Below are 24057 nucleotides of genomic sequence, written 5' to 3'. Positions count from 1 at the left end.
GGCCAGGCACCAACTACAATTACTAATTTCTCCTCCATGATCAAATTTCAACTATTGGCCCCTTCCGAGTCCCTGATTGGTCAAGGTTTGACCTGGTTTAACGGTCATAGAAACGTGCGTAGCTATACGTGGCTATGCGTAACTCTTTTGTTCTAATTCCTGCATTCAATTCAATTCAATTTTATTTATATAGCCAAATATATTTTAACAATAGACGACAATAGACAGGCTTCTTACCGGTAATTGTATAATAATCATTAAACTATAAAGAACATGAAGTAATAGAATACAATACGTAATGGCTAAACTAAACAATAAAAAAAGGGATGAATTCCAGCACATTTCCAAGGGGGGTGGGGGGGTACCTGTCTGGAGCAGGACTCGATATCCTCCGCTCGACTCCGGTACCAGTCGGTTAGAAGCTCAATGGAAGGCGTGGCTGTCCGAAATCTCAGCATCTCAGGAGATTCCTCATAAAGGAAATCATCATCAAATGGATTCTGGTCCAGCACCACTCTGTCAAGGCCATGGATAAACACATTTCTTTTTATTACGTCAAGAAATTTAAGGAAATAGCTTCCTACAACAGAAAAACAATATTACTATAAATGAAAAAAAGATCATCTATGCTTTTGTTAGGCAGCATGAAGCGCCACGATCATCACACTGTGGTTGCTGTGGGTGACACGTTCCTTCATTACAAACACAACTGGTAGTTGATTGAGTTAATAACACATACACCATCCCGCTGCAGTAAATACAGCCCAAAGCCCATGATCCAGAGCTGAAAATAGTCCGAGAGAAATACATCGCCTGTCCACCTACAGCGCCCCGGCTCTTTAAGGAAACGATTTAGCCTCTATTGAAAATGAAAGTGACACATTTATGGGCTGCTTTTACAGGCTTACATGTTGAGCTGGATACGCTTAAGGAAAAGAGGGTAGAGATGTCAAACATTAGTATTTAGTAACACATTTGCCAGCTTCATTTTTCAAATGGGTTAAGATAACAAAAATATCCACTTAGTGGGAAAGGTGGAGTGAAGCAAAAGGAAGAGAGAGGAACAGATAAGAAAGAAAAATATGGAGCTGAAAACATGACAACTAAACGATGCCAAAGAGAAAAACACCATCCTTAACCTTGCTGGCATCACAACCCTATTATTACAATTGAGTCTGTAGCCAAGCCTACTTCAGCTTACGGCTGATATTACCAATAACACCAAAAAGGTAATTAAACCAACAGAGCTGCATAAATGAAAGCGTAAATTAAGCTGGGCTCCACACAGAAGCAATGGCATCAATTGGCTGCAGAGCAAGATTTGTTGTTGGGTTGTTATGGCTCTGTTTAAAATTTAGATAATAGGATGTCAGGTTTTGTTTCAGATAATGATGCCAGCACAAGCATCTGGCCTGCATGGAGCGGGAATTGTAACATCCTACACTGCGAGAGGCATTCTTATGGCAACAGGCAGAGTTTATGTAGACATAGTGACTGAATCTTTGCCAACTTCTGAGTTTAATAAGGCTTTATGTTGAACGGTAAGAAAAAAAAAAAAGAAATCCAGTCAGGGATGATGTCCAATGTTTACCTGCACTCCTCTGCCTCACACCAGTCCATTTCTCTGTGTCTCTGCTCGTCCCACGGAATCAACCCCAGCTCGTCTCTTTCATCCACACTGAAACACAAAATTGGGCAGAGAATGATTGATCTGACATCACCAATAGGGTGTTACCACTGACTGTATAAGAGAACTAGACCAATTGGGTGCGACGCCACTCACAGAGAATGTCTTACTTCCAACTCAGACCAAATTAAGTTAATTCAGTCGCCATTTTTCCACAATTATGGACGCTGCCATGTTGGAGCCAGACAAAGCAGACAAACAGTGTTTGGTCCAAGTTGGTCTGTGTAATTCCTTCTATAGCAACAAGTCTCACTAATCAGGAGCTTGTTGGAAGTGCATATGTCAATCATACGCTTCGAACGTTTGACGTGGGGGTCAGCAGGCACCATATACTTTAATACTTGAAATATTCGATTCATCAGTTTATACCTTGAACTAGGATCAACAAGAACATGAAAAAAGTAGCAGAGCAAGAATGGTTATTCAGACAAAATAGAATGAATAAAAGCTGTTTTTTTTCTCTCTCTATAGAAGTCTGTGGGATTATGGCGTCTTGGAACGAGCAGGTACTATTTGGAAAACAAAGGGGGGGAGGAGTCACGCTGTCTAGCTTTCCTATATACAGTAAATAGATGTTACTCACTAAAATTGACAGATAAAGTGGAACAAGCACGTTGGCCTGAGATTTTTCATTTAATAACATTCCAGACTAAAAATTTGTCCGGGCAAAGTTTGAAGCTCTGCTGAGTTCACAAATTGATCCACCCAGCTACCAATCAAAGATCCCACCTTACTAATGTGCAAACTGAGCTCCAAAAAATATACAAAAGGCAATAAATGCCATAAACCACAAATAAGCTTAAGTAGAATGCACATAGCTTTATTATATGTGTAAAATATGACTTTTTAACATAGGAGTCAACGGAGAATTGCTTCTTTCTGTAACATGTCTCCAGTGAAAGAACAGTAACATAGTTTTCACTGGTTGCAAAAGACTGAAGAAGGGGGGGAGGCTTAGTATTACAGTCAAAATCTAGAATCAAATGTTAGTTTAGCATTTGTTTGATTTACCATTTTTAAATTAATAATAATGCCTTTTTAAAATTTCTAATAAAAAACGATTCTGTCAAAATCAAGAAAATAACTAGTGATCAATAAAAAGGAAAAAAGACATTTCATTGACACGATTAATAATTCTTACATTTAAAAAAGGCATTCCCACTTAAAACAATGTCTGTCATGCAAAAGCAGTTGATAGACGAAAAACAAAGATCCAATAATTTAAACTAATCACTTAAACTCAACTAAACTGGGGAATCGTCAAACTCATATACGTGTGAACTGTAGCAGTTCACACGTATATGATTTGATTTATGTCAATGAATGTATGTTTATCAAAAAATTATGTCTTTATTTATGTTTATTTAAATGAATCAATTTATGTCATTTATTTATTTGATTTATGTCATTGAACTGCGCTTATTATTGTTATAAACTCCAAGGAAAGTAGAACAAGCAGCTTTGTGAAAAAAGGGAGGAAAAAAGTCTGAAAAAAAAAAAAAAAAAAAAAAAAAAAAAAGAGTCTGATTTGTGCCTCTGCTGCAAATACTTTTATTCTCTGAACGCTACATTGGTGCTGAAATTTACTTTTTCCTGGTCTCCTTGAGTTTGACAAGTTTCAGAAAGATAAATAGGGAGCGTGGAAGAATGACTGTGCAACCCTGCGTGTCATGCCAGCTTAAGCATAAACCCAGCAAAAAGCATATGAATGCATGCACCCATGCTGAGGCGCCAGGGCGAGCAATGACTGTTGTTTTCTTTTTTTGGAAGAAAAATGCGTTTCATTTAGTTATCTATTCTTTTGTGGTCACAGAATGTGTACTGGAGCTGGAAAACTTAAACAGATAGTGTGGGCCACAAATCATCTGCAGCTTTGGTGCAGTTAAAGGGCAATTGTAAACATGTTGCAGCATTCCACCCCCCTCAGCTGAGTTATGACTCCTGTCTGATGTCAAAATACTTAAGGAGCAAGTTGGAAAGCGCTGCTGATTTATATCAAATTATAAAAAGGGGACTTTTTTTTTTCTAGCGTGAGTTCAGTCATTCAGTCTGGCATCTTAACGCATATAGATTGAAGAGACCCAGATAAAGTTAAACCTCTTTGTCGGTTCTTTTTAGCCATCTTCCCCTTCGTCCTCATACTTCAATAAGACAGGCAGGTCAGGAAAAGAGGAGAGTAAACAGAGTTTGAGCTCCCCGACTTTGATGAAAGTAATAAATTATTCGGCTCTCCTGATCCTGCTCACATCAGAAATGCAGCAAAGCAGCGGGAAAATGAAGATGCAAACTTGAAGTTCAGTTTTCCACTGGGCTGACAAGTTTTTCCAGCCAAAGTCAAATCGAAGTTTTCAACAAAAACTTGACTTCTACTCTTCCAGCTTCCTGAAGTCTAAAGGCCTCCACACAAATCTGATCAATATTACAGAAGAATAGCACATCGTCTCTCCCCAGCCATCCCTCGTCGGAGTGAAACAAGACTTCAGCACATGAAGAGTGAGCTCCAAACAGATGGTGCGAGGAGCTCCGTCTGCTGCAGTGTGGGAGCGAGTGCTAGCCGAGCAGCAGTTGGTGCTCACAAGCTGGGGAAATAGGAAACTGCCCCACAGCGGTGGCGACATGATGGATGCTCACTGCAGAGCCTCAACCGCCCGACCTCCATACCAACTCAGATGCGGCTGGATAAAAGCGAGCTAGAGGGAAATGTTTGGAAACCAGAATAACAACCAGACCTCAACAAAGAGCGAAAAGTATAATAATAAATTAAATAAACTTTACGCTTTTTATATTTCTGTTTCTTTTGCAAAAAGGAAGCTTCATTTTCTTCAAACATGTCTTTCATCAGAAAAATACCACAAGAACATGTTGAAAAAGCACAATTTTCATCGGAGTGGCTCTTCAAGGAAATACAAAAAGTATTAATAGTTTGGTTGCACTTATCATTAAACAAAATATTTGTAAAGTTCAGTATAATTTGAAACTTCATTTATATCCTCCAATCTAAAAAAAAACTACAGTTTAGTGAAATACAAGGCAGAGAAATGTTCTGCAACAGTTGCATCAAGCCTTATTTCAATAAGTGTATCTGAATCTGATTTATATTTATAAGTGGTAATTAAGTCACTTTTCCAAACTCTGCATGTGTAGAACTGAGATTGAAATCATTCTGTGTGAAGCCGTGAAAAAAGAATGTGTTGGCACATGCTCCAACTGAGGTGTTAGTCAAGTTAAAGTTATTTTAATATTGAAAAATATATTAGTAAGTCACAACTGTGTGAGACTTTTGCACTCCAGAGAGCTACGCTGTAATAATAAATGTTCTTTTGCATCACCTCCTCTATGCTGAAAACGTCTTGTTGTGTTTAAAGAAAATGCCTTAATTCTATAAGAACTTTGTATTCATTATAATGTTTATTTTGAGGGATTTATGTCATTTTTGAGGGCAAAAACTAGTAAGTCACTCAGAGCAATAATTATCCTGACATATTTCAGTGTATATGTAATCTGGGATACAGTCTTCCCATAAAAAAGTAGCTAAATCTCCTAAAATTAAGTTTTTAAAAATGTCCTTTTTGTGCAGACTGGGTTTTTTGCCAACTAAAAGGTTAAAAAAGGAGGGGGCAAGATTGACTTACCCCCAATTTAGCATGAGAGCACAATCGAGGGGGAAAAAAATGACAAAGTCGGCGCACCAGCCCTGTGGGTGTTCCACAAACAACAAGCTAATTTATAGACAATGCTGCAGACTGATCCTTTCAATAACAGCCAACCCAGCCTAAACAGAGCAGAGATAATTAGCACTGGGTCACAAACAAACAGGTCCACTGAGGGCTGCATGCACCGTTAGTTGCTTATGACTAATCAGCCCAACTATAAGCAGTGTGGTGAGCAGTTTGGAAGGAGCAGAGAACTCAAATCATCATATTACTGGTTATTCTGCTGTTACTTAACATTATTTAACCAAAGTTAGGAGATACGACATGACATTTTGATGAACAAATTATTTTTTCTTGTGTATCCAGCAGGATTTTCAACTCATGTTTGTTCCTGCTTTTATTGCCTTGTTTTAGAGAGGCATTGCAAATTTCCATCTTGCAAGCGTTTGTGTGTTTCTCACCAGGCTTCAGGCAGCAAGATGGTGTACTCATGTGGAGAGGTGGTTTCTGGGAAGTTGTAAAGAATAGCTAGTCGGTGCTGAAGGAGTTGTGCTCCGTGATACGTGAAGAGAATATCCAAGGCCTGCACATTACTCTCCTGCAGGCAAATGACACATAAGACAAAAATATTAGGAACGACTACTCAAATTATTGTCGGCTCTTCGTACACACTGTCTTTTGTGAGGTTTTAAAAAAGAATATAAAAAAAAAAAGAATATAGGGAATTATGTAAAAAAAAGTTAACTATACAATCATATATATTTACTCTAACAATGTAAATAGTGAAGAATTTAGATCGAAAGTAGAGGCAGACGTTACCCGGGCGTAGTTTCTTGCAGACAGAACAATATTTTGACTTCGGAACTTCTTGAAAAACTCGGCGTCGTATTTCTGCTCTGCTGCGTGAGGGCCGCCAAGTATCTCCTGGAAAGTAAAACAGTCAAAGACGAGCCATTTTGAGAAATATGGAATACATCTGTGGTTCAAAGAAGGGCATATATTTCTGAAGAATGGGATTATCTTTGCGGAATAAATGTGAGCGGGTAGACGATGAGACTCCAAAGGATTGCACCGAAGCAAAGTCAACACAGATGCTATTTAACTTTCTAGCCCACGGCTGCCTTGTCTTTTTATTTGGAAGCATCTGAGTGAGTTATGAGTGTGTGTGTGTGTGTGTGTGTGCATATGTCAGGAAGGAACATTTGTTGTTGTGGCCTTTGGCTAGAGGGATTTATCTGAGAGTAAAAAATCTCTGTGACATCTTTTACGTCAGTGAGCGTGCGCGAGGATGCGCCACGCAGCATTTCAGCGCGTATGTGTGTGTGTGTTTCTGATGGATAGCCTTTGAATGGTTCGTATGCAGACAGAGCCAACCCCAAGTTGGGATGATAAAAACCTTAATACGATATTCATAGACAGCCAGAGAAAATGGATTGGGGCAAAAAGGAATGTGACGAGTGATGCGGTTACCATGACAATGTCCGGGAAAAGAGAGAGACGTGATTCTGAGAGTCTAGTTGAGCAGAGTCTTATCTCTGCTGCATGTGGAATAAGTGAAGCTTCATTCAACTTGGACTTATCATGGATCACAAGGGTATGAGTGTTAACACTAGTCACAGGAAGGATGAAATCCATTTTGGTAAGAGCTTAGTTGAACATGGTAAATTCCACTTAATGCCTTAGTCACAACTGCCCTTCCAGCTGGATATGGACGGGCAAATAATGGGAAAATCTGTACGGGGCATACAGGTGGCTATGGGGTCAAACTAGGATCTGTTTAAAGTGAAAAAAAAAACTGAATGTAAATTTGAAAGAAAAAAATTTAAATTTTAAAAGAACACATTATATATTTAAAAGAAAAACAAAAAGGAAATTTTAAAACAGTTTTAAACCCAAAAAACTCATACCGGAGCAGAAAAGGCCTTACATTATAACTACATTTTTGGGAACCATGGGATATCATGTCCTGTAGCCAATTAGCTAAAAAAAAAAAAAAAAAACACCCCAACGTAAAAATAGGATCAGCACGGCAGTGAAAATTTGAAATCTGAATTGAAACAAAAAACTGAAAACAAAGAGGGGAAGAAGGGGGGAAGAAAAAGTGGAAATAAAAAAAAAAAATTTCTTTTAATTGAAGTTTTACATTTTCAATTATTTTTTCAAATTTTCTACATTTCTTTCAAAATTAAAATGTGCACTTTTGAGCTTAAAACTGATTTTAATTATTTAATATTTATTTCAAATTTACTTTGTTTTCTTTTTCATTCACTTTAAGCTGATCAACATTTGACCCCAAAGGTGGCTGGCACAACTCGGCGAGTCCCTGGAGTGAGAATGTTAAATTTTTACTACGGGCATGCTGTGGGCGACAGGTCGTAGCGAACACTTAGACAACGGGGTAAGAAAGAGCGAAGAGGCAGCCCTGTCAAGTAATAAGAGCGCACTTAATGTGCACAGCCTGAATGTTAAAAACAGTGCCAGTCTCCTACAGGCATCCTACAAGCTCTTACAGATCACCAGCACACCCCGTGTGTGCGGCCTGTGTGCGGTCTACGACCCTCCACTAGCCCAGATAACCCACAAAACCCGCAGCACCTCGACGGGTCAAGCCCCTGTACAGGTGCATGTGACTAAGGCATAAAATGTATATATACAGCTATAAGCAAAAGAAGTTACTGCTGCCTTTTTTACATGGTGTTACCATGATATATAATCTAGAGACAGGTTAGGTTTATAACCTCTTTGCTCTGTTCCATCCAAGTAAAGAACTAATATTTTTAAAAGCAATGCCAAGTACCCCCTTAGAGTTTCCATAAATTCAGTTAATCTCCATGATGACTTGTCTGGAGTTTGTTGGTTACAGTTGGTTTGAATGCTTCTATAAAAAAAACTCATCATCAGAGTACTAATGCAAGTATCACAGCTATTTTTATTTGATGAGCAACTGTTGCTGCGTGCTGCTACGCCAGATCATAAAACTATTTCATACAAATTTAGAGTCTGCAATTTACTGACAAATGGAAAGAAATTTAAACATACTTTCTAATTTTTTAAGGAGTCAATATCTGATCTAATTAGGGTTCTACTGTGCAGAGTTGAGATTGGGGGAAAAAAAGGAAAAACTTCATTTCTGTAAATACAAACTTCCCTCTCTTGTCAGTGTGTAATATTGACAGCACAACTAGTAAATACATTTACTTTACTCAGTCTTGTCAAATGGTGAAGGGAAAGCTGTTTTGTATTAAAAAAAACACACACACACACATCCGACCTGTTGACTTATTGAACAAAGCAATGGGAGAAATAACCAAAATGAAAATGATTGGTTTTAATCCAGTAATATACTTGTCAATCAAGTATTTCATCACAAAGATAGGTCAAACATTTAAAAATAAAAATTATTTTTAAAAGATGTACCTGCCATTTGATTTTTACTAGATTTAATATATTTCTGGATTTTTTGGGATTTGCTTTTGTGTAGACCAATAAATAATCTTAATTATGTGTGCCTGTTCCACTTCAGCTTTAATTAAAATTTCATGGGAGATTTCAGAGATCATCTTTTTGGTGCATAATGTGTCCATGGTTTTAGTTAGAGCAAAAATGTTATATTTTTTTAAATATTTTAATGTTTATAACAAAACACCTGCAGCATGTTCTTTCATTAATAATTAAGAATTTCTACACTCTGCTGATGCTGAAACTGCTGTGGACTCCAATGTCTTTTAGAATTTTTCTTTGACTTACTCTAAATATAAATAATTTCACTACGAATCTCAATACTTCTCTGATGTTGGCACCTGATGAGAATTTTAAACTTCATCTAAAAGACTGAATGAACTGTTTTTGTGTGAGACTGCTTGTGTGATTCGATTACCTCATAGGTTGCCAGCCGGTCCAGATAGGAGAGCAGTTTCAGTCGGCTCCGACACAACTCCTTCTGCTCCAGAGTCAGTCTATAACCAGCAGATCAGCATTAGCACTGTTTAAACACAAGCCAACTGAAGATGAGTGCAGCAAAATAAAAGCAGTTTCCTAGAAGTGACCTTACACAGTAAGTCTTCAAAGACTGGGGACTGACGCACCATAGACTGCTACCTAAACCTCATCATTTTCTGGAGGACGTCTTATGACCACAAAAGCATTCAGGTGTTACGTATTGGATGCTGGATGTCAATGAGGTGAGTGATTGTCCTGTGAGAGTCAAAATTCATTTTCAATGTGATTATATCAAGGCAGTAAATAAAGTGGAACGACTTTGAACACCAAAAACAAATCAGTCACTCAAAGCACACCCCAGGCAAAGAAACCAGCAGGCAAAAAACCAGATGCCTGGTCAGACCAGCCCTTTAGGAGGTGCAAAGCAAGTATGTTTCAACTTCTTCTCATTTATCCAACTTTACAATCCGAAACGGTGTCTGAACCATCTTTAAAAAATTTGTTCTGGATCAACTGCAGTGTGGGCACAGGGGGGTTTACCTCTCCTCCATAGTTTTAATCCTTAATCCCTCATTACAGTGGGTACCATAAGGTTTTATCTGTGCTGACTAACAAAGATTAACACTGGCTCAAAAACACACTGAGACATCAAAGAGTTGTGGCTTAGTGTTCACACTGGTTGTAATTACTTTTCTCTGTTTCCTCTGAGCGATGCAAGGAAAGTGGAACTGATGAGAAGAGAGGGCTGATGGGAAGGATGAGGAAGAAGCCTGTGGAGAATGCTGCTTAAAGTACCTCTTGTCGTTTGGAGAGACTGAATGGTTGTTTACTCACAACAAAAGGAAATCCAGTTTACTTAAATTTTCTGATGTGGTTCAGGCAAGTTTCGAGAAACGGATCCTTTTACTGAGGACGTCTGATTACAGCTTCAAGACTAAAAAAGTCAAATTCTATAATTTTATTTTGTATAGTGCACTTGCAAGTCAACCAAAAATTAATAAAAGTGTTTTCTTGTGAAAGTGTCCTTACGTTTAGCCTGAGTAATCGATTCAGTCTGCAAGTCTTTTGCAAAGTGTTAAACGTCCTTTCAAGTTTCCACAAACAATATGCGCTGCATGCAAGGACTATGAACATTTCAACAACCAGTTTTGTTTTTCCCCAAAGTGTACAAAGTTTGATTTTTAGAATCGTCGCTTGTAGAAGACTAGATCCATGAACGTCTTTGCTTTCCCTTGTCTGAGCTGGCATCTGGCTCAAAACTGTACGGGTGAACATGTCTAATAATGCTTGCCAATTCTATTGCACTGCTAATGTTATATTGGGGTGTGAGGCGCTGTAAGCTAGCAGGAGAGCGTGCAAACAGAGAGCTCTCAGCAACGTGGAGGGGAAGGGGGGCGGGATTGCTTAGCGCTATCGGTCCCACCCAAAACTCAAAGGTAAATTTCTAATGAACTACTGCCACAGTTATTTAGATTTTGGTTTAAAAACATCATAATCATAAACAAAACAAAAAACACTGGGAACACTTTAAAAATAGATCAATAGACGATTGTAGTGGGATTTTTATGTACCCATCTTTAGAACATGTCTCAATTTGTGCAAAACATTGATGTCAAATAAATAAATAAAAAATTTAAATCGATGAGCCAAACGTTGAATTTTAATATAGTGTAATTGCCTTAAATATGTCAACTGGTCACAGAAAAATAAGGTTTTAAAAACAAGCCATCTGTAAAAAAAAAAGTATATGTCTATACCTATGTAGTTTTTTTTTACTGTTTTAAAGTTAGTCGACTGTACGTGACAATAAATAAGAACTGCAAGTGCTTAATGATTACAGAGTGATTTTGCAGCAGTCACTTTCTTTCTTTAAAGGGTTTCAGCTCGGAAGTATACAGGTTGTTTTCCCTTGGCTGAAGTCAGTGAAAAAGATCAATCTAGGAATACGCTATGAAGGTAAGACAATAAAAGGCTTAAGTAAATCTCTTTTAATAAAGTTTGGGATTGATAGGAAGTCAAAAATAAGAAAGGGATCAAACAACTTGCGACACATCAGAACCTAGACTTAAGGCCTATAATGACAGAGAGGCAATTCAAACAGTTTAAAATGTTGTTGTTTTTTTAAAGAAAACCATTTAACACTAAATACATAAGACCTGCTTGCAAGGAGGTATTTTCAGGACAACACAGCTGAATGTCTGTATTTGTACTAGGGTGCTGCAGCAAAACTGTGAATAACAACACACGCCCTGACACACAAACAGTCGGGTCCTAAGCTGCAGAAAATGAGGAAATTAAACTCCTAACTGCAGTCTGGATCTGATCTGATAAACACGTAAACACCTTGCCGTAAACTTCATTCTCACGGCTTTAGTCTGTTTTTCAGCCATCTCTCCTTTATAAACACACAACGCCAGATAAAAACTTCCACTGCTACACAGTCCATCCATCAGATCAGTGGTTATAAATAATAATCCTTGGTAGAATCCTCCAGAAGTAGTGAGAACTGTTTGTGTATCTGGTTTTTAAATGTCATTTTTACAAAAGGACAAACGTATGTGTCTTATCTGGAGTCATTAAAAATATAGCTGATTATATCACCTACACAGAGACTGGCTCCTAACATTCCATAGGATAAAAGATGCAAGCCATCCAACGGTCAGTAGTTAAATGCAGCCCGTATCTACACACAACAGCATCACACTGAGAAAGAGCACACGCCCCAACATACACAGAGCAGATGTGATCGATGCCCAGCCATTTCTGTAATGGCGGTGTAGTTAAAAAGAAATTAAGAGAATTATTATCTGTCTCGGTCGCCGCCACAGGCACCAAGGCAACATAGTTTGATCCATTAGTGAGGGCACACGCAAACACATTTTGGGGGCACGTGTCAGCCTCCTGGCAGATGCCCTAACTCAAAGACAGATAAGGAAGAAAAATGGACATATTTAAAGAAGTTAACTCACCAAAGATTTAACGTAATAGCTTGTTTCTCATGTTTGTAAATTATTGACTTTTTTTTTTACACTCTTTTATATACTAGAACTCACCCTCAATCTTTCCTTTATCTACATTGAACTAGAGGTCTGCAATAAAACTCAATGTTATTACCCGGTCAATGAGCTGTACAAAAAAAAAAAAATAGAAATGGGAAAAAAAAAACTCATCAATGGAAAAAAGGAGAAAGAAACTGCCACCTGAAGGGGAACCATTACAAAAGCTTAATGTTACACACTTTACTCTTTCTCATTCAATTGCAGACTAGAGGCTCACAAGTAACTATTACCTGATGTGAAAAGAACAAAAGGGACCAAACAATCCAGTAACTCGATGCAGAAAAAGCTGCAAACTGTATGGATTTGCATTTTAAATGCGCATCATTTATAACTGATTATACACCCTTTGCCATGTTTACATTTGGTTCCTTAAGCAGGTGCGTTATGCATATGAAATTACATGAGGAGGCATTCGTGATACATGGGTATGGGAATTTGCATGGTGGTATGAGAGGTGATTAGTGATCACTAAAGGGTTTTTCATTAGTATTTCCCGGGGCACTTGACAACAAAGGCATAAATTACCTCCAGCAGATTACCCTCTAATCTGCACCAGCGCTATTTCTCTGTCTTTCTCTCACTCATCCTCATTAACATCCCCGCCTTTATGATCCTCTCCAGCGTGCCACCTAATGAAACAGAGTGCTAAATTTGAGAGACCAGACCCCCCCCCCCTCCCCCAAACACCACCACCACCAGCCTCACAAGACCCTACAATCTCTTCCAGCATTTTAGCCAATCAGAAAGTTTTAAATATTGCAGTTCTTCAAAATGACCACTAGAGCTTAGTTTCAGACTGGACAAACTTACCTTCAAATCTTATGTAAAAAATCCAACTTCAACTTTTCAGAAACCTTTTTGATTTGCTGGGAAGAGGGAAGGGAAAGGGTGTTTTTGTTTATTTTGTTAATTTCCTATTTTGGTGTTATGTTAGGGGGTGTTGCTTAAGCCTCGTTTCCACTGAGCGGTACGGTCCAGTCAAGTCCGGTTTAAAATGGTCCAGGGAATTCAGGAAAAGTGCAGATAAAGATTACATATTAATGTTGTTTGGTAGAAGATTGCAGGCGGCAAAGAGGAATGCAGTCCCTTTCTTGGCACTTTCTGTTGTTGTAATGACCCTTCAGCCAATCAACGGGTTTTAACAGTAGCTCCACTTTAACCGATTCGTTCCATTTTTCTATGGACCTACAACCAACACACCCAAAAATGGTACAGACCTTACCGTACCATTTAACGGAAACAAGGCATAAGATTGCCAGAAACCAGGGACTTTTCCAAGAAAAACAGTTCTTTGTTGGCAGAAGACCCAATTTTAAGAAAAATAAAAATAACAATGTCATTGAAAAAAAAATTTCTATAAAGTCAAAGGGCAGAATAGCTATATGGGCAACTGGGCTTAAAGGGTGGTAGGGATGCAGAGCGGTTTTCTTTAGCATCGTGTTTGTCTTCCAAAGTGTAAACACTTCAGCACCACATTTACTTGGTAGATAATAACAACCTTACTAAATGCTATAAATGATATGCTGCCAACACTCTGGCACTCTTCATCAACTTTTGATTTAAAAGGTCTCCGATGAAAATATTTTAGAGCCACCCACTGTGTCTATCTAAACATGATGAATACTTCTGCGCTTGTAGAATAAAAGTCAGTTTGTAAATTGGTGCTTTAGGAAGTAATCAGCGAAGCTGAGTAAAATAGCTGACCGCTTTTGTTGTAGAGCCACTTTCATAAAGAGAAATAAATCACAGAGGTTTAACAAAGACCTACAGAGTTTTAGGAGGACTAAATTGAAATGCAAAAAAAAAGTCTAGAAAAAGAGTCTAGACAGTAGGCTACAAGTGCATTGTAATGGTTAAAAAAAAAAGATTTGTGGGTTTTTGTTTTGAATTTGTTTAGCAAAATATTAAACCTGTAAAAAGCTTAGTGCTCCTGGTAAAACCCCTTTAAAGTAATTGTGATTAAGAAAATAAGCATTTAAAAGCAGAAAGTTTTTTTTACCCAACTATCAAATCAGCATTTTATGTACCTGATTTAAAAGGCTTCCATACTTTCTTATAATCTGAGCCTTAGGTGAAAAAAATCCAGATGCCACACTTTGTCAGTAACAAAACTGTATTTGCCGTTTCCTTGAATTCATATCCTGTCATATTGAGAAATGATAATGAATTACTTGCTACATTTGCAAAGAAAAAACTAGCAGAAAAAGCATAGCGAGCAGCATGGTGGCTTCCTCCTGTCTTCTGTTTTGGTTAGCCCACCATCCAACTGTGACAATAAAATAACTGAGTTATTTCTCTCTGGAGGGTTTGCAAGGTGTATTAGATGAATAAATTGATTTTTTTCACAGTTGCTGTATTTCTCTCAGCGATGAATTTTATGTTTCAGGGCTTTTCTCTGATTCTTTATTCGCCATGAACATACTAAGCCTATATGTAGTGCATTAGTAGTAAATTGTATTTACAAAATACTTCAATAGTACTTATAATGCAAGGCTTGATTTAGGCTACCTTAAGTAAAATAATATATTGCTCGTTTTTTTCCTTTTGGTTTGGTCAAATGGTTTATGGCGTATACTTATATAGCGCCTTCCCATCTTCTTAGAAGGCCCAAAATGCTTTACCGTCACAGTCCCATTCACTCACACACACACACACACACACACACACACACACACACACACACACACACACACACACACACACACACACACACACACACACACACACACACACACACACACACACACACACACACACACACACACACACACACACACACACACACACACACACACACACACACACACACACACACACACACACACACACACACACACACACACACACACACACACACACACACACACACACACACACACACACACACACACACACACACACACACACTTTAATGGCGGCTCCGGTGCTGAACACTGGCGCCAACCTATGTATACCCACCAGGAGCAATGTGGGGTTCACACAAAGGCACGCAGATCGGAAAACAACGCTGCGATGTTCCGATCAAAGGTTACCCGCTCTTTCTCTGCACCCTGGCCATGGCAATAAACTCATTAAAAATGGTCAAATAAACTTCAAGGATTGGCAAATGTACAGACTTTAGTGACATCTAAACCTAAACTTGCAAGTTGGAACCAACTGAATGTCTCTGATCTTAACTATAATATTCAAATATAAAAAAATCCAAAATGCTTCACAGCAGGAACAGTAGAATAAGGACTAGACCGTCCGAACGGGCTGTTCAAAGGCTGCGTGTACATTTCCCATTGGACCCAAAGCTTCAAATGAATAAGATTCCGTTTCTGTGCAGACCAGCTTGGCAGACCAATCCTCCACCTGAGTGGCATCCAGCATTCTATACATGATGCCAACAGGAATCCAGTGTCCTCATGTGAATATGTGCATCTGTTAGACCTCTGGATGCAATCCCTGTGGTTTATTTTTTTACCTTTTTCTATTTATCATATATTTTGTTCAGCGGGTTTAGACTGGCAGTGAAAATGCTGCTTTTTATGAGAATCTTTGTGCCTCAACCAACCAGGTTTCTTTTTACATGCTTATGCTTTCAGTCAATATGACCAGGCCCCTGGGATTTCAGATTTAAATTTCAACCAACCACCAGTGGCTGGCGCTCATTCCTCAACCATTTCTTCTTTAGTCTCTTCTCTGCGGCCCTTTAGTTACATTGATGAATGTAGTGAAGCTGAAGAGGACGGATTTCCTTGTCTCGACTTAGTCAGACACAAGAGTTGGGAGTAGAACTTGTATTTTACTTTGTCACAATGCTTTTTATTCCCCTTAAATAACCGTTTAACACCAGAACTTTAGCTCCAGTGTTGACATTCTTTCGACTACCATGACTTTTCAACTGAAATGAAATTCCAGCAGATTCTGAATTGGAGGTCAAAGAGCGTGGTATTTAGGCAATATCTTCGGTAGTAAAGTCTTAAAAGACACTTGGTGAAGCTTTATTCATTAGAAACAGATCAACTTTTTTGTTTTTGTTGAGTTTGACCTAATAAATCCTTTCCAGACACACCTGCTGAAGTCAACCTTGGCCAACAGCTCTTGTCTCCTCCTGCTCTCCCACTCCTTCTTCCTCTCCAGCTCCTCATCATCTGATATCATGTCTTCATAAGGCTGGTCATCAAGGTCTACGTCGCCAGGCATGATAAACCTCAAAAGGTGGAGTTGCAAACAACAGGCAAACACAGATAAGCAAAGTGTTGCAGGCAGAAGAAGTCCCTACCGAGGGACAAATGGAACCAGGTAAAAACTGTTTGTTACGAACGGATTCATGCATCATAAATACTCATGCATGTGGCAGTTTTTTATGTGCCCTACCTGCCACCATCTTCATTGTTTCCTATGGCCACAAGGGCCTCAATATCCGTCCCTTTGAGGCCGTACTGCAGCAGCTCCTTGGCTGCATCCACATTCTCGGGGACGCGCTCCACACACTCGTGCAACACCCATGAGCGCTTGCGGATCTTGCTCTGAGTGCGACGTGGGCGAGTCAAAAAGAGGGAGTTCAGAGAAATGACAGAATAAAATGAGATACAGAATTAGGGGGGGAGGGCGTGAAAATATGCTAGAAATTGGTAGAAATGATGCGTGAAATAGAGAAAGTGAGTTCTTGTTGGACCTAAGCATGTGCTTCTCCCACTCAGCACATATTCTATTTCGTATCGAGCAGACTGTATACAAAAAAATGGCATGATGTAAATCTGTCTTTTTATTTCAGCTCTTACCAGATAATCTTGTATTGAAGCGATGCTGACTGTGCTCTTCCTCCACTGTCTCTGGTAGACCAGGTCGGAGTCCAGATTGTAGGCTTGTGCGAGAGACAGGGCTTCACCATACTCCTCATTGTCAATCTATGAAAAGGGCCAACAAAACATCTATGAAAGGGCTCTTTTTCACCCCATAGAGCATGGAAACAAGTTTGTTTGGGTTTTTTTAAACAAGAGGATGAACTACATAATTTTTGATAACATTTGAGTATGTAGCAGAAATGCTAAATGCAAAGTACAGGTCCAGCTCCTACATGCATATTTAGACCTCTTCTTCTGGGACGAGAACAAAAGAGTCAAAAGTGAAACTAGTTTCTGTACTGGAGTCCAATCAGTAGAGTCGTCTCGATTCCCAGCACAAAGCATTTGTTTTGTGTCGGAATACATTTCACCCAAAGTATTTCCTTTCATTGCTGTGAATTCTTTTGATCCAAAAAACTTGGCCTGCTGGTAGCCATGTCCCCTGAGGGAACATGCTCGTTCTTTGACTGCAGGAGAGTTATAAATATGACAACAGAGTCTGTCTAGTCTGGAGCTCACATTAAGTACTTGCTGGACTTAATGTAAATACACACTTACCGTAAATTCTCATTTTGTCTCATAGCTGAGGTATACCTATGATGAAAATTACATCTTTTCAAAATTATCATCTTTTTAAGTGTGAGAACTAATAATTGATGGCTGACTAAATACTCTTTTCCCCCACTGTGTGTGTAATCCAGATATACCTTCAAAGGTGATGTGCTGCAGTGTGTAAAACTAAAGACCAAACAGTGCTTCTTCCACTAAAATCTCACATTCCCAGCTTTTTATGCTTTGGCCTTTCATTTCAAGTGTTAGAGGTTAACATAGGAGTAGAACTGAAAGGTAGAGCTCAGATTGAATTCATCAGAATGAAACACTTGGGCTATTCTGATTCTTAAAAAAAAAAAGTGTGAAATCGAAAGAGCAGCATTTATTTTGGTAAAACAGATCAAGCGCAGGCAATATTCTACTGAAATAATAACAGGCCTGAAGGTCAGCGCCACACATTAAGCTGTCTGTAGAAACAGCAGGAGTCTTTCATTCTTCCTCGTTTTGCATTTGCAATCAGGGCCTTTGTAACCTCCTGCAGATCTTTTCAGATAAAGGAGAAATTAATCATGTCTGTGTGGCATTTTTGAAGTACTGAAGCTGATCAATATGCTAAAAAACTGTTAATCCAGACATCTTTCCATAAAAAGAGCTGAAAGATAAAATGATTCAGCTGTGGAACAACCACTTAAATCCAACTTTTATCAGTGACAAAAAAAAATGAGAACAGGAAATCGAGGAAAGCCCTGCTTCAGTTCAAACATTTTTTGCTGTTTTTGTCATTATTGGTCTGGTTCAGAAGATTTTTGACATATCACTGCCTCGCTAAACGATTCAATCCAGCAGCAAAACAAAAAGACAATATCTTCTCATGCAGGACCGCTGGTGGAGAGCACACTGGCAGACTGACACGCTGCTTCTTTCTCCTTCTGTGTAGGAGTACAAAGCAGCACATTAACCAGACTGTGGTTCCTGGAGGGCAAAAAGAACCCCACACTGGGAACGCTCACGTAGGAGGACGTAACAGGAAAAAAAAAAAAAAAAAAGCTTCCTTTTCTCTCTAGATTCAGTTAATGAAACTGTTAGCAGCCCTGCCAGTGTGTTCTTAATTCTACCAAGGTTCTGCCCAAGGGTTAAACTGGGATCTGCATGCATGTATGGGTGCCTCAAAGTCTCAGCAGTTTTATAGCGCCAACTGTGACCACAAGGGGACACATGTTCAGACCACTGACATAAACAGAAGACCTTTAACCTGATACGGAAAACATGAAATTCTAAATAAGAAAAAAAGTTTTAACCCTTAAAAAATAGATATTCAACTTAAAAAAATAAGTAGTTTTTTTGTGAAACACACATTTTTGCATTTTATAATTTAAATTTTTTTACAGATTCTTCAAAATAAATTTACCATTAGTTAGTATTTTTAAGCTTTTAGCCAAAATAAAAAAAAAATTGTTTTGTTTTTTAGGACATTATTTCTACTGAGCAGGAGTACTTCAGGACTGTTTGTAAGGAGCAACCCCGACCCCACTTTCCGTTCCTGAGAGCTCTCTGTTTACATGCTCTCCTGGTAGCCTACAGCCCCCCCACACCCCCAACCTAACATGAGCGGTACAACCAAAACAGTGAGCCATATTGGAGCTATGCAGTTTTGAGCCAGACGTCAGCTCAGACAAGGATAAAAAAGACGTACATGGATCTAGTCGTCTACAAGTGGAGGCTTCAGGTGCTTCTGCTTCTAATTCACAAAAGTTTGAATACAAAAAAATCCTCAGAAATGTGATTTTAAGCTTAATTTTCTTCATACACATCCTCCTCCATCATGACAAAAATGCCACAAAAACATGTTAAAAACATCTAAAAGTTTTCAATATATTGTTATTTAATAATTTTCATTTGTTAGCAATAAAGATGGGAATTAGTCCATTTGACAATTTAGTTTGTATGGTATATTTAGTTCTTATTGTGTTGAAATTCGCCCAATGTCCAGGCAATCCTGAGATTTTTAACAAGTTTACTTGACATTCTATTTCAATCATGAGCTCAAAGGCTTAACAAAAGAATTGACAAACACTATAATTTGTTGCATGTGCAAGTTGGATTCAAGCAATTTACACTTTGCTGATTTTTCCTCCTACCGTTCCCTCTGTCACTCTCCTGGTTGTATGTTTCGTGTCGGGAAGAGATTACAAGCTACTGCACTTGTAAAGTCATCAAAGAGTCACTCCGATGAAAATGGTGTTTTTAACATGGATTTGTGGCATTTTTCTTAATTGCATTTTTGAGTATTTCTTTATTCAAATTGTTGTGAATCAGGAGCAGATGAAAAAAATGCTGTTTGAAAAAGAGCGCATTTGTGATGCCAAAAATACGCTCTCAGCAACAGGGAGGGGATGAGATGTCCCGCTCACAACTCAGAAGGGAATTTCTGTTGAACTCCTGTCGTTCTGCAGAAACTGTGTCCTTGAAAACAACACAGGTTTCTTGATTTTGGCTAAAAAAAGGCATAACCATAATTAAAAAAAACACTGGGAGCACTTTAAAAATAACTCAAAAGATTATCTGAATAGTTTTTTAATACCAGAAGAACTTCCAAGGACAATAAGGCCTGAGATCTCTTTTTTTTGGTGATTTTTATTTTATGGGAGAAAATAGGAGGTGTTTACATAAAAAAAAAGTGGCTTTGCCATACCTTGAGATCAAAAGTGTTTAAAAAAAATAAAGTTTTCTAAGGATGAATTTAAATTTGTTTCAAGTGCACAAACTGTTGAATGAGTTAAGAGACTGACTGGAAGAACCTGAAACCCCTTGATGTATGTATGACCAATCATACCAATCATATTTATCCCTAAAAATGGATAAATAAAATAGAAAATGACACAAAACCTAATGGATGCACAAGTGTTAGAGATGTAGTATGTTTGTTTTCGTCATCCAGAATGCATGACAGCTGAACAATTCCTGCAGAGATGCATCAAGAGTTACACAGATCTTTTAATATTGATGCATTACTTTGTAACTCTCCACTGGTAGGATTGATGGAAATGACTAATGGCATCTGATGATGACAACGATGATGAAGGCACAGATGATGCGTCGTAAAAATGACAGATGACCCCGTGCTCAAACGTGGCGCCGCTGAGAGCGATTATTGCCCCGTGATCGAGCTTGTTGTTGTCTTTGCTGCAATTTGTAACAAGCGGCAGCAACAGTCATATTTCTAATGCTGCAATTAGGATTTCAGAGGATTCCCCCCACCCCATGAGATTGAAAAATGGCTTTAAAGCAGTCTGGGGATCTTGCTTGGTTTTCATTTCTCCTTAACAGCGCGCTGGAGCTGATCCAACGAAACAATGGAACTTCGCTGAGCTAAGACGGGATTAATTTTTGCTGATCGGCCCGTTAGAGAGCACTCAGTGACAAAGCAGATGCATATGAACTCCTTCAGTTGTTGCTAAATTCAATAATTGTGCTGAGGTCACCCGTTTTCAACATTTGCATTGTGGTGAGGCACACAATCACAAATTCATGTTAAAAATGATAAAAGCCATGCAGAAGAGATTAGATATTTTTTTGAAATGGAGCATTTGTGAAATATTAAAAATGCAAAATCCCTTTCTCCAGCTAAATTAATTTATAACACTCTGTGAGGCTGAACAGCAAATCATCACAGGAACAGTTTGAGCTGCTGAGCTAAAATAACATTAAAAATGCAAAAGTCATTTAGTAATTGTATCAACTCTTATTCCACGTTTTATATAGACAAATTCAAAATATTAACTGGTTCAAAATAAATGTTTTGTGATCCTTTTAGGATGCTTGGCTTCAGCTCCTGGAATATTCTGTACTTAAAGATCCACTAAGATGAAAATCTGGTTTTTAACTTATTTTTGAGGCATTTTTCGGATAGTGGAGCGCATCTATGAAGAAAATGAAGCGTGACATTGCATTTCTGAGTCTTTCTTTGTGAATATGCATATAAACGGAGAGCTCTCAGGAACATTCGCCAACACTTCCCAGGAGCAAATTTTAAATGAACTACTGCCACTCTGTAGAAACTATGTCCTAGAAAAGCCCATGGGTCTTTTGATTTTGGTTAAAAGCTGCATAATCATAATTAAAAGACCACTGGGAATGCTTTTACAATGGATCAAAAGATATTCTGAGAGGGAATTTTAATCACATTATGTAAACTATTTAGGTATCTGAGGGCCTTTTTTTAACCCAGATTTCTTCACTGTAACGGAAATCAAAATATGTATATATCTCTTAAATGTAATACTGGTAATCACCATCTGCAGTCGCTGCAGTACTTGCAGCCTACCTTTCTTTGGTAAAGCTCCTCAGGCGTGGTGGACCTCAGGCTGACAAGACGGTAGTTCTTGACGACAGTGCGAGGGCGCTTGCGTGGAGGAGCGAACCGTTCCATCTCCGTCACATAATACAGGCCCTGCTTGATGTAGCTGAAGTAGCGGGCTTTGGCTGAGGACTCTTCGTCCGAGTCCGAGTCTCCGCCATCTCCCTCTTCGTCCTCACCAGCGAAGTTGCTCTCCAGACGCAGACGCTTGTGGGCCAGCCTCACCTCACACTAGCAGACAGGAAATAATTTACTACAATTTCTACTACACCACTTTATTGGGTCTTTGCATGTTTTTCGATTCTGGTGATGAAGCACAATTTGCTGCTTTGCTTGATGGATTTTAGCAGCCCAGTAAAAAAAATAACATTAATTTAGCACCTGAGAAGCAGTTGTGAATAATCATCAGCACACAGGGTCAGATTTTTCTGCATCTGTGAACCTCTTTCAGGGAAGGTGTCATTTTCATATGTAAACACTGACACCATGCAAACAAACAGCCAAGATCCTTAATCCCCTTTGCTTGAGACGGGCTCATTAAATCCGACTCAGAAATCATTGGATTAAGATATCCTCTGTGAGATCAGATCAACCAAACAGAAGCAAGAGTGAAATACGTTAACATTTTAGCAATTATTATAAAAAAGAAGTGAAAACTTGTTTGTAAAGTCTTCAGGCATATGTTACTTTTTTTTAAATTCATGTATTATCCAAGTCATAAAAATACAGAAGAATTAAATAAACTTGGTAGTTTCTAGGTTGGATTAGGTCCATTTAAAGCAAATTTGTTTTTTTCATCACCAAATAATTTCATTAACCTTTACTTTTCTTGTGATGGCCAAATATGTAACTTAAAGTTATGAAAAGTAAAAATTCTGGAAAAATTTCCACTTTTGATCATGATAATAAAATACTAAACTGTGTATGTAATATCATTAAAAAATGTCCCAAGTTGGACTTTCAATCAAAATGGGAAGTAATAAATAATTAACCCTTCCTTAATCCACACCCAGGAGCCAATCAGAATCGAGTATTCACCTGGACCATGGTCTAAAGCCAATTGATCCCTGATTAACTTTTTGGACGGTTTTTATATGATTTAGGGCTGGAAAACCATGGCAACGATACTTCTCATTTGTAGAACCCCAGCCAGAAAGACAGTTCTAAGACCACCTGTCAATCAAAATGCTGTTTTAGATCTTTAAAATACAACATTATTCTTCCATTAAAATGATAATTACATTGCCTGAAGTTTATTTTATTATGTTGTTGTTCACCTTTCGGCTTAACCTGTTAGGCGTCACCACAGCAAATCAGCTTTCACTGACTTGACCAGATGGCTTTGACAGAGTTTTTTTTTACGTCAGATGCCCTTCCACAATGCTGTATTTTGAAGGCACAGGGAAACCCAGATGGGCGGCAGTGCGAAGGGTCTTGCCTAAGAACCCACTCTGGATTTTGGCTCATTGGACGCTCTGGGAAGTAAACCCAGCTTTCCTGCATGACATTCCTACACCCAGCCAACAACTCTTCTGTACTGTATTTTAAAATCAGTAATCAGTGATCTCGAATTTCACAAATATTTATACTTTTGGGAACAGATTGTGAATATCTAGGTATTCGGATAATTATTACTGTCCAAATTGAGAGGGACCTGGCTGCAGACACGATGGCGCCTGACATCATTGGCCAGAAGCTAACAACATACCCTAATCCAAAAGTGTTCAGAATTGTCGAAAAAAAAACTGCTGTTAAAGCTTAAAATTGGGACAACTGTAACAGTTAAAATAGTTTAAATAACGTTTTTTTTTCAAGTAATATGGGGTACTTCCAGTTCTGATTCTGGACACAGATTTCTGCAGCCAGGTCTTCTTACCCAAATCTGGACTGACACCTTCCAAGGCAAGGCCCCAGTGGTTATTTTTTAAAACTGCACCTGTCTGTAGTTTTTGAAAGAGATTCAACATGGAAACTTAAA

General features: G+C 38.5%; 1 protein-coding gene across 1 annotated transcript in view; it reads right to left on the bottom strand.

The window, feature by feature from the left end:
• Positions 1-24057, bottom strand: part of nbas (NBAS subunit of NRZ tethering complex) — a 158840-nt gene that overhangs the window by 117450 nt on the left and 17333 nt on the right. The window contains exons 15-23 of the mRNA XM_011491806.4: positions 22047-22310; positions 17108-17233; positions 16701-16852; positions 16396-16533; positions 9218-9296; positions 6160-6264; positions 5802-5938; positions 1592-1678; positions 366-516 (exon numbers count right to left, since the gene is read on the bottom strand). Of these exons, the coding sequence (XP_011490108.2) occupies positions 366-516; positions 1592-1678; positions 5802-5938; positions 6160-6264; positions 9218-9296; positions 16396-16533; positions 16701-16852; positions 17108-17233; positions 22047-22310 (1239 nt within the window). The remainder of the gene's footprint in view (positions 1-365; positions 517-1591; positions 1679-5801; positions 5939-6159; positions 6265-9217; positions 9297-16395; positions 16534-16700; positions 16853-17107; positions 17234-22046; positions 22311-24057) is intronic.

Source organism: Oryzias latipes, chromosome 24 (genome assembly GCF_053564925.1).
Source record: "Oryzias latipes strain Hd-rR chromosome 24, Olatipes_Hd-rR_3.1".
In the NCBI taxonomy this organism is placed as follows: domain Eukaryota; kingdom Metazoa; phylum Chordata; class Actinopteri; order Beloniformes; family Adrianichthyidae; genus Oryzias; species Oryzias latipes.
Note: the sequence above shows the minus strand (reverse complement) of the source record. Positions and strands in the feature narration are given on the sequence as shown.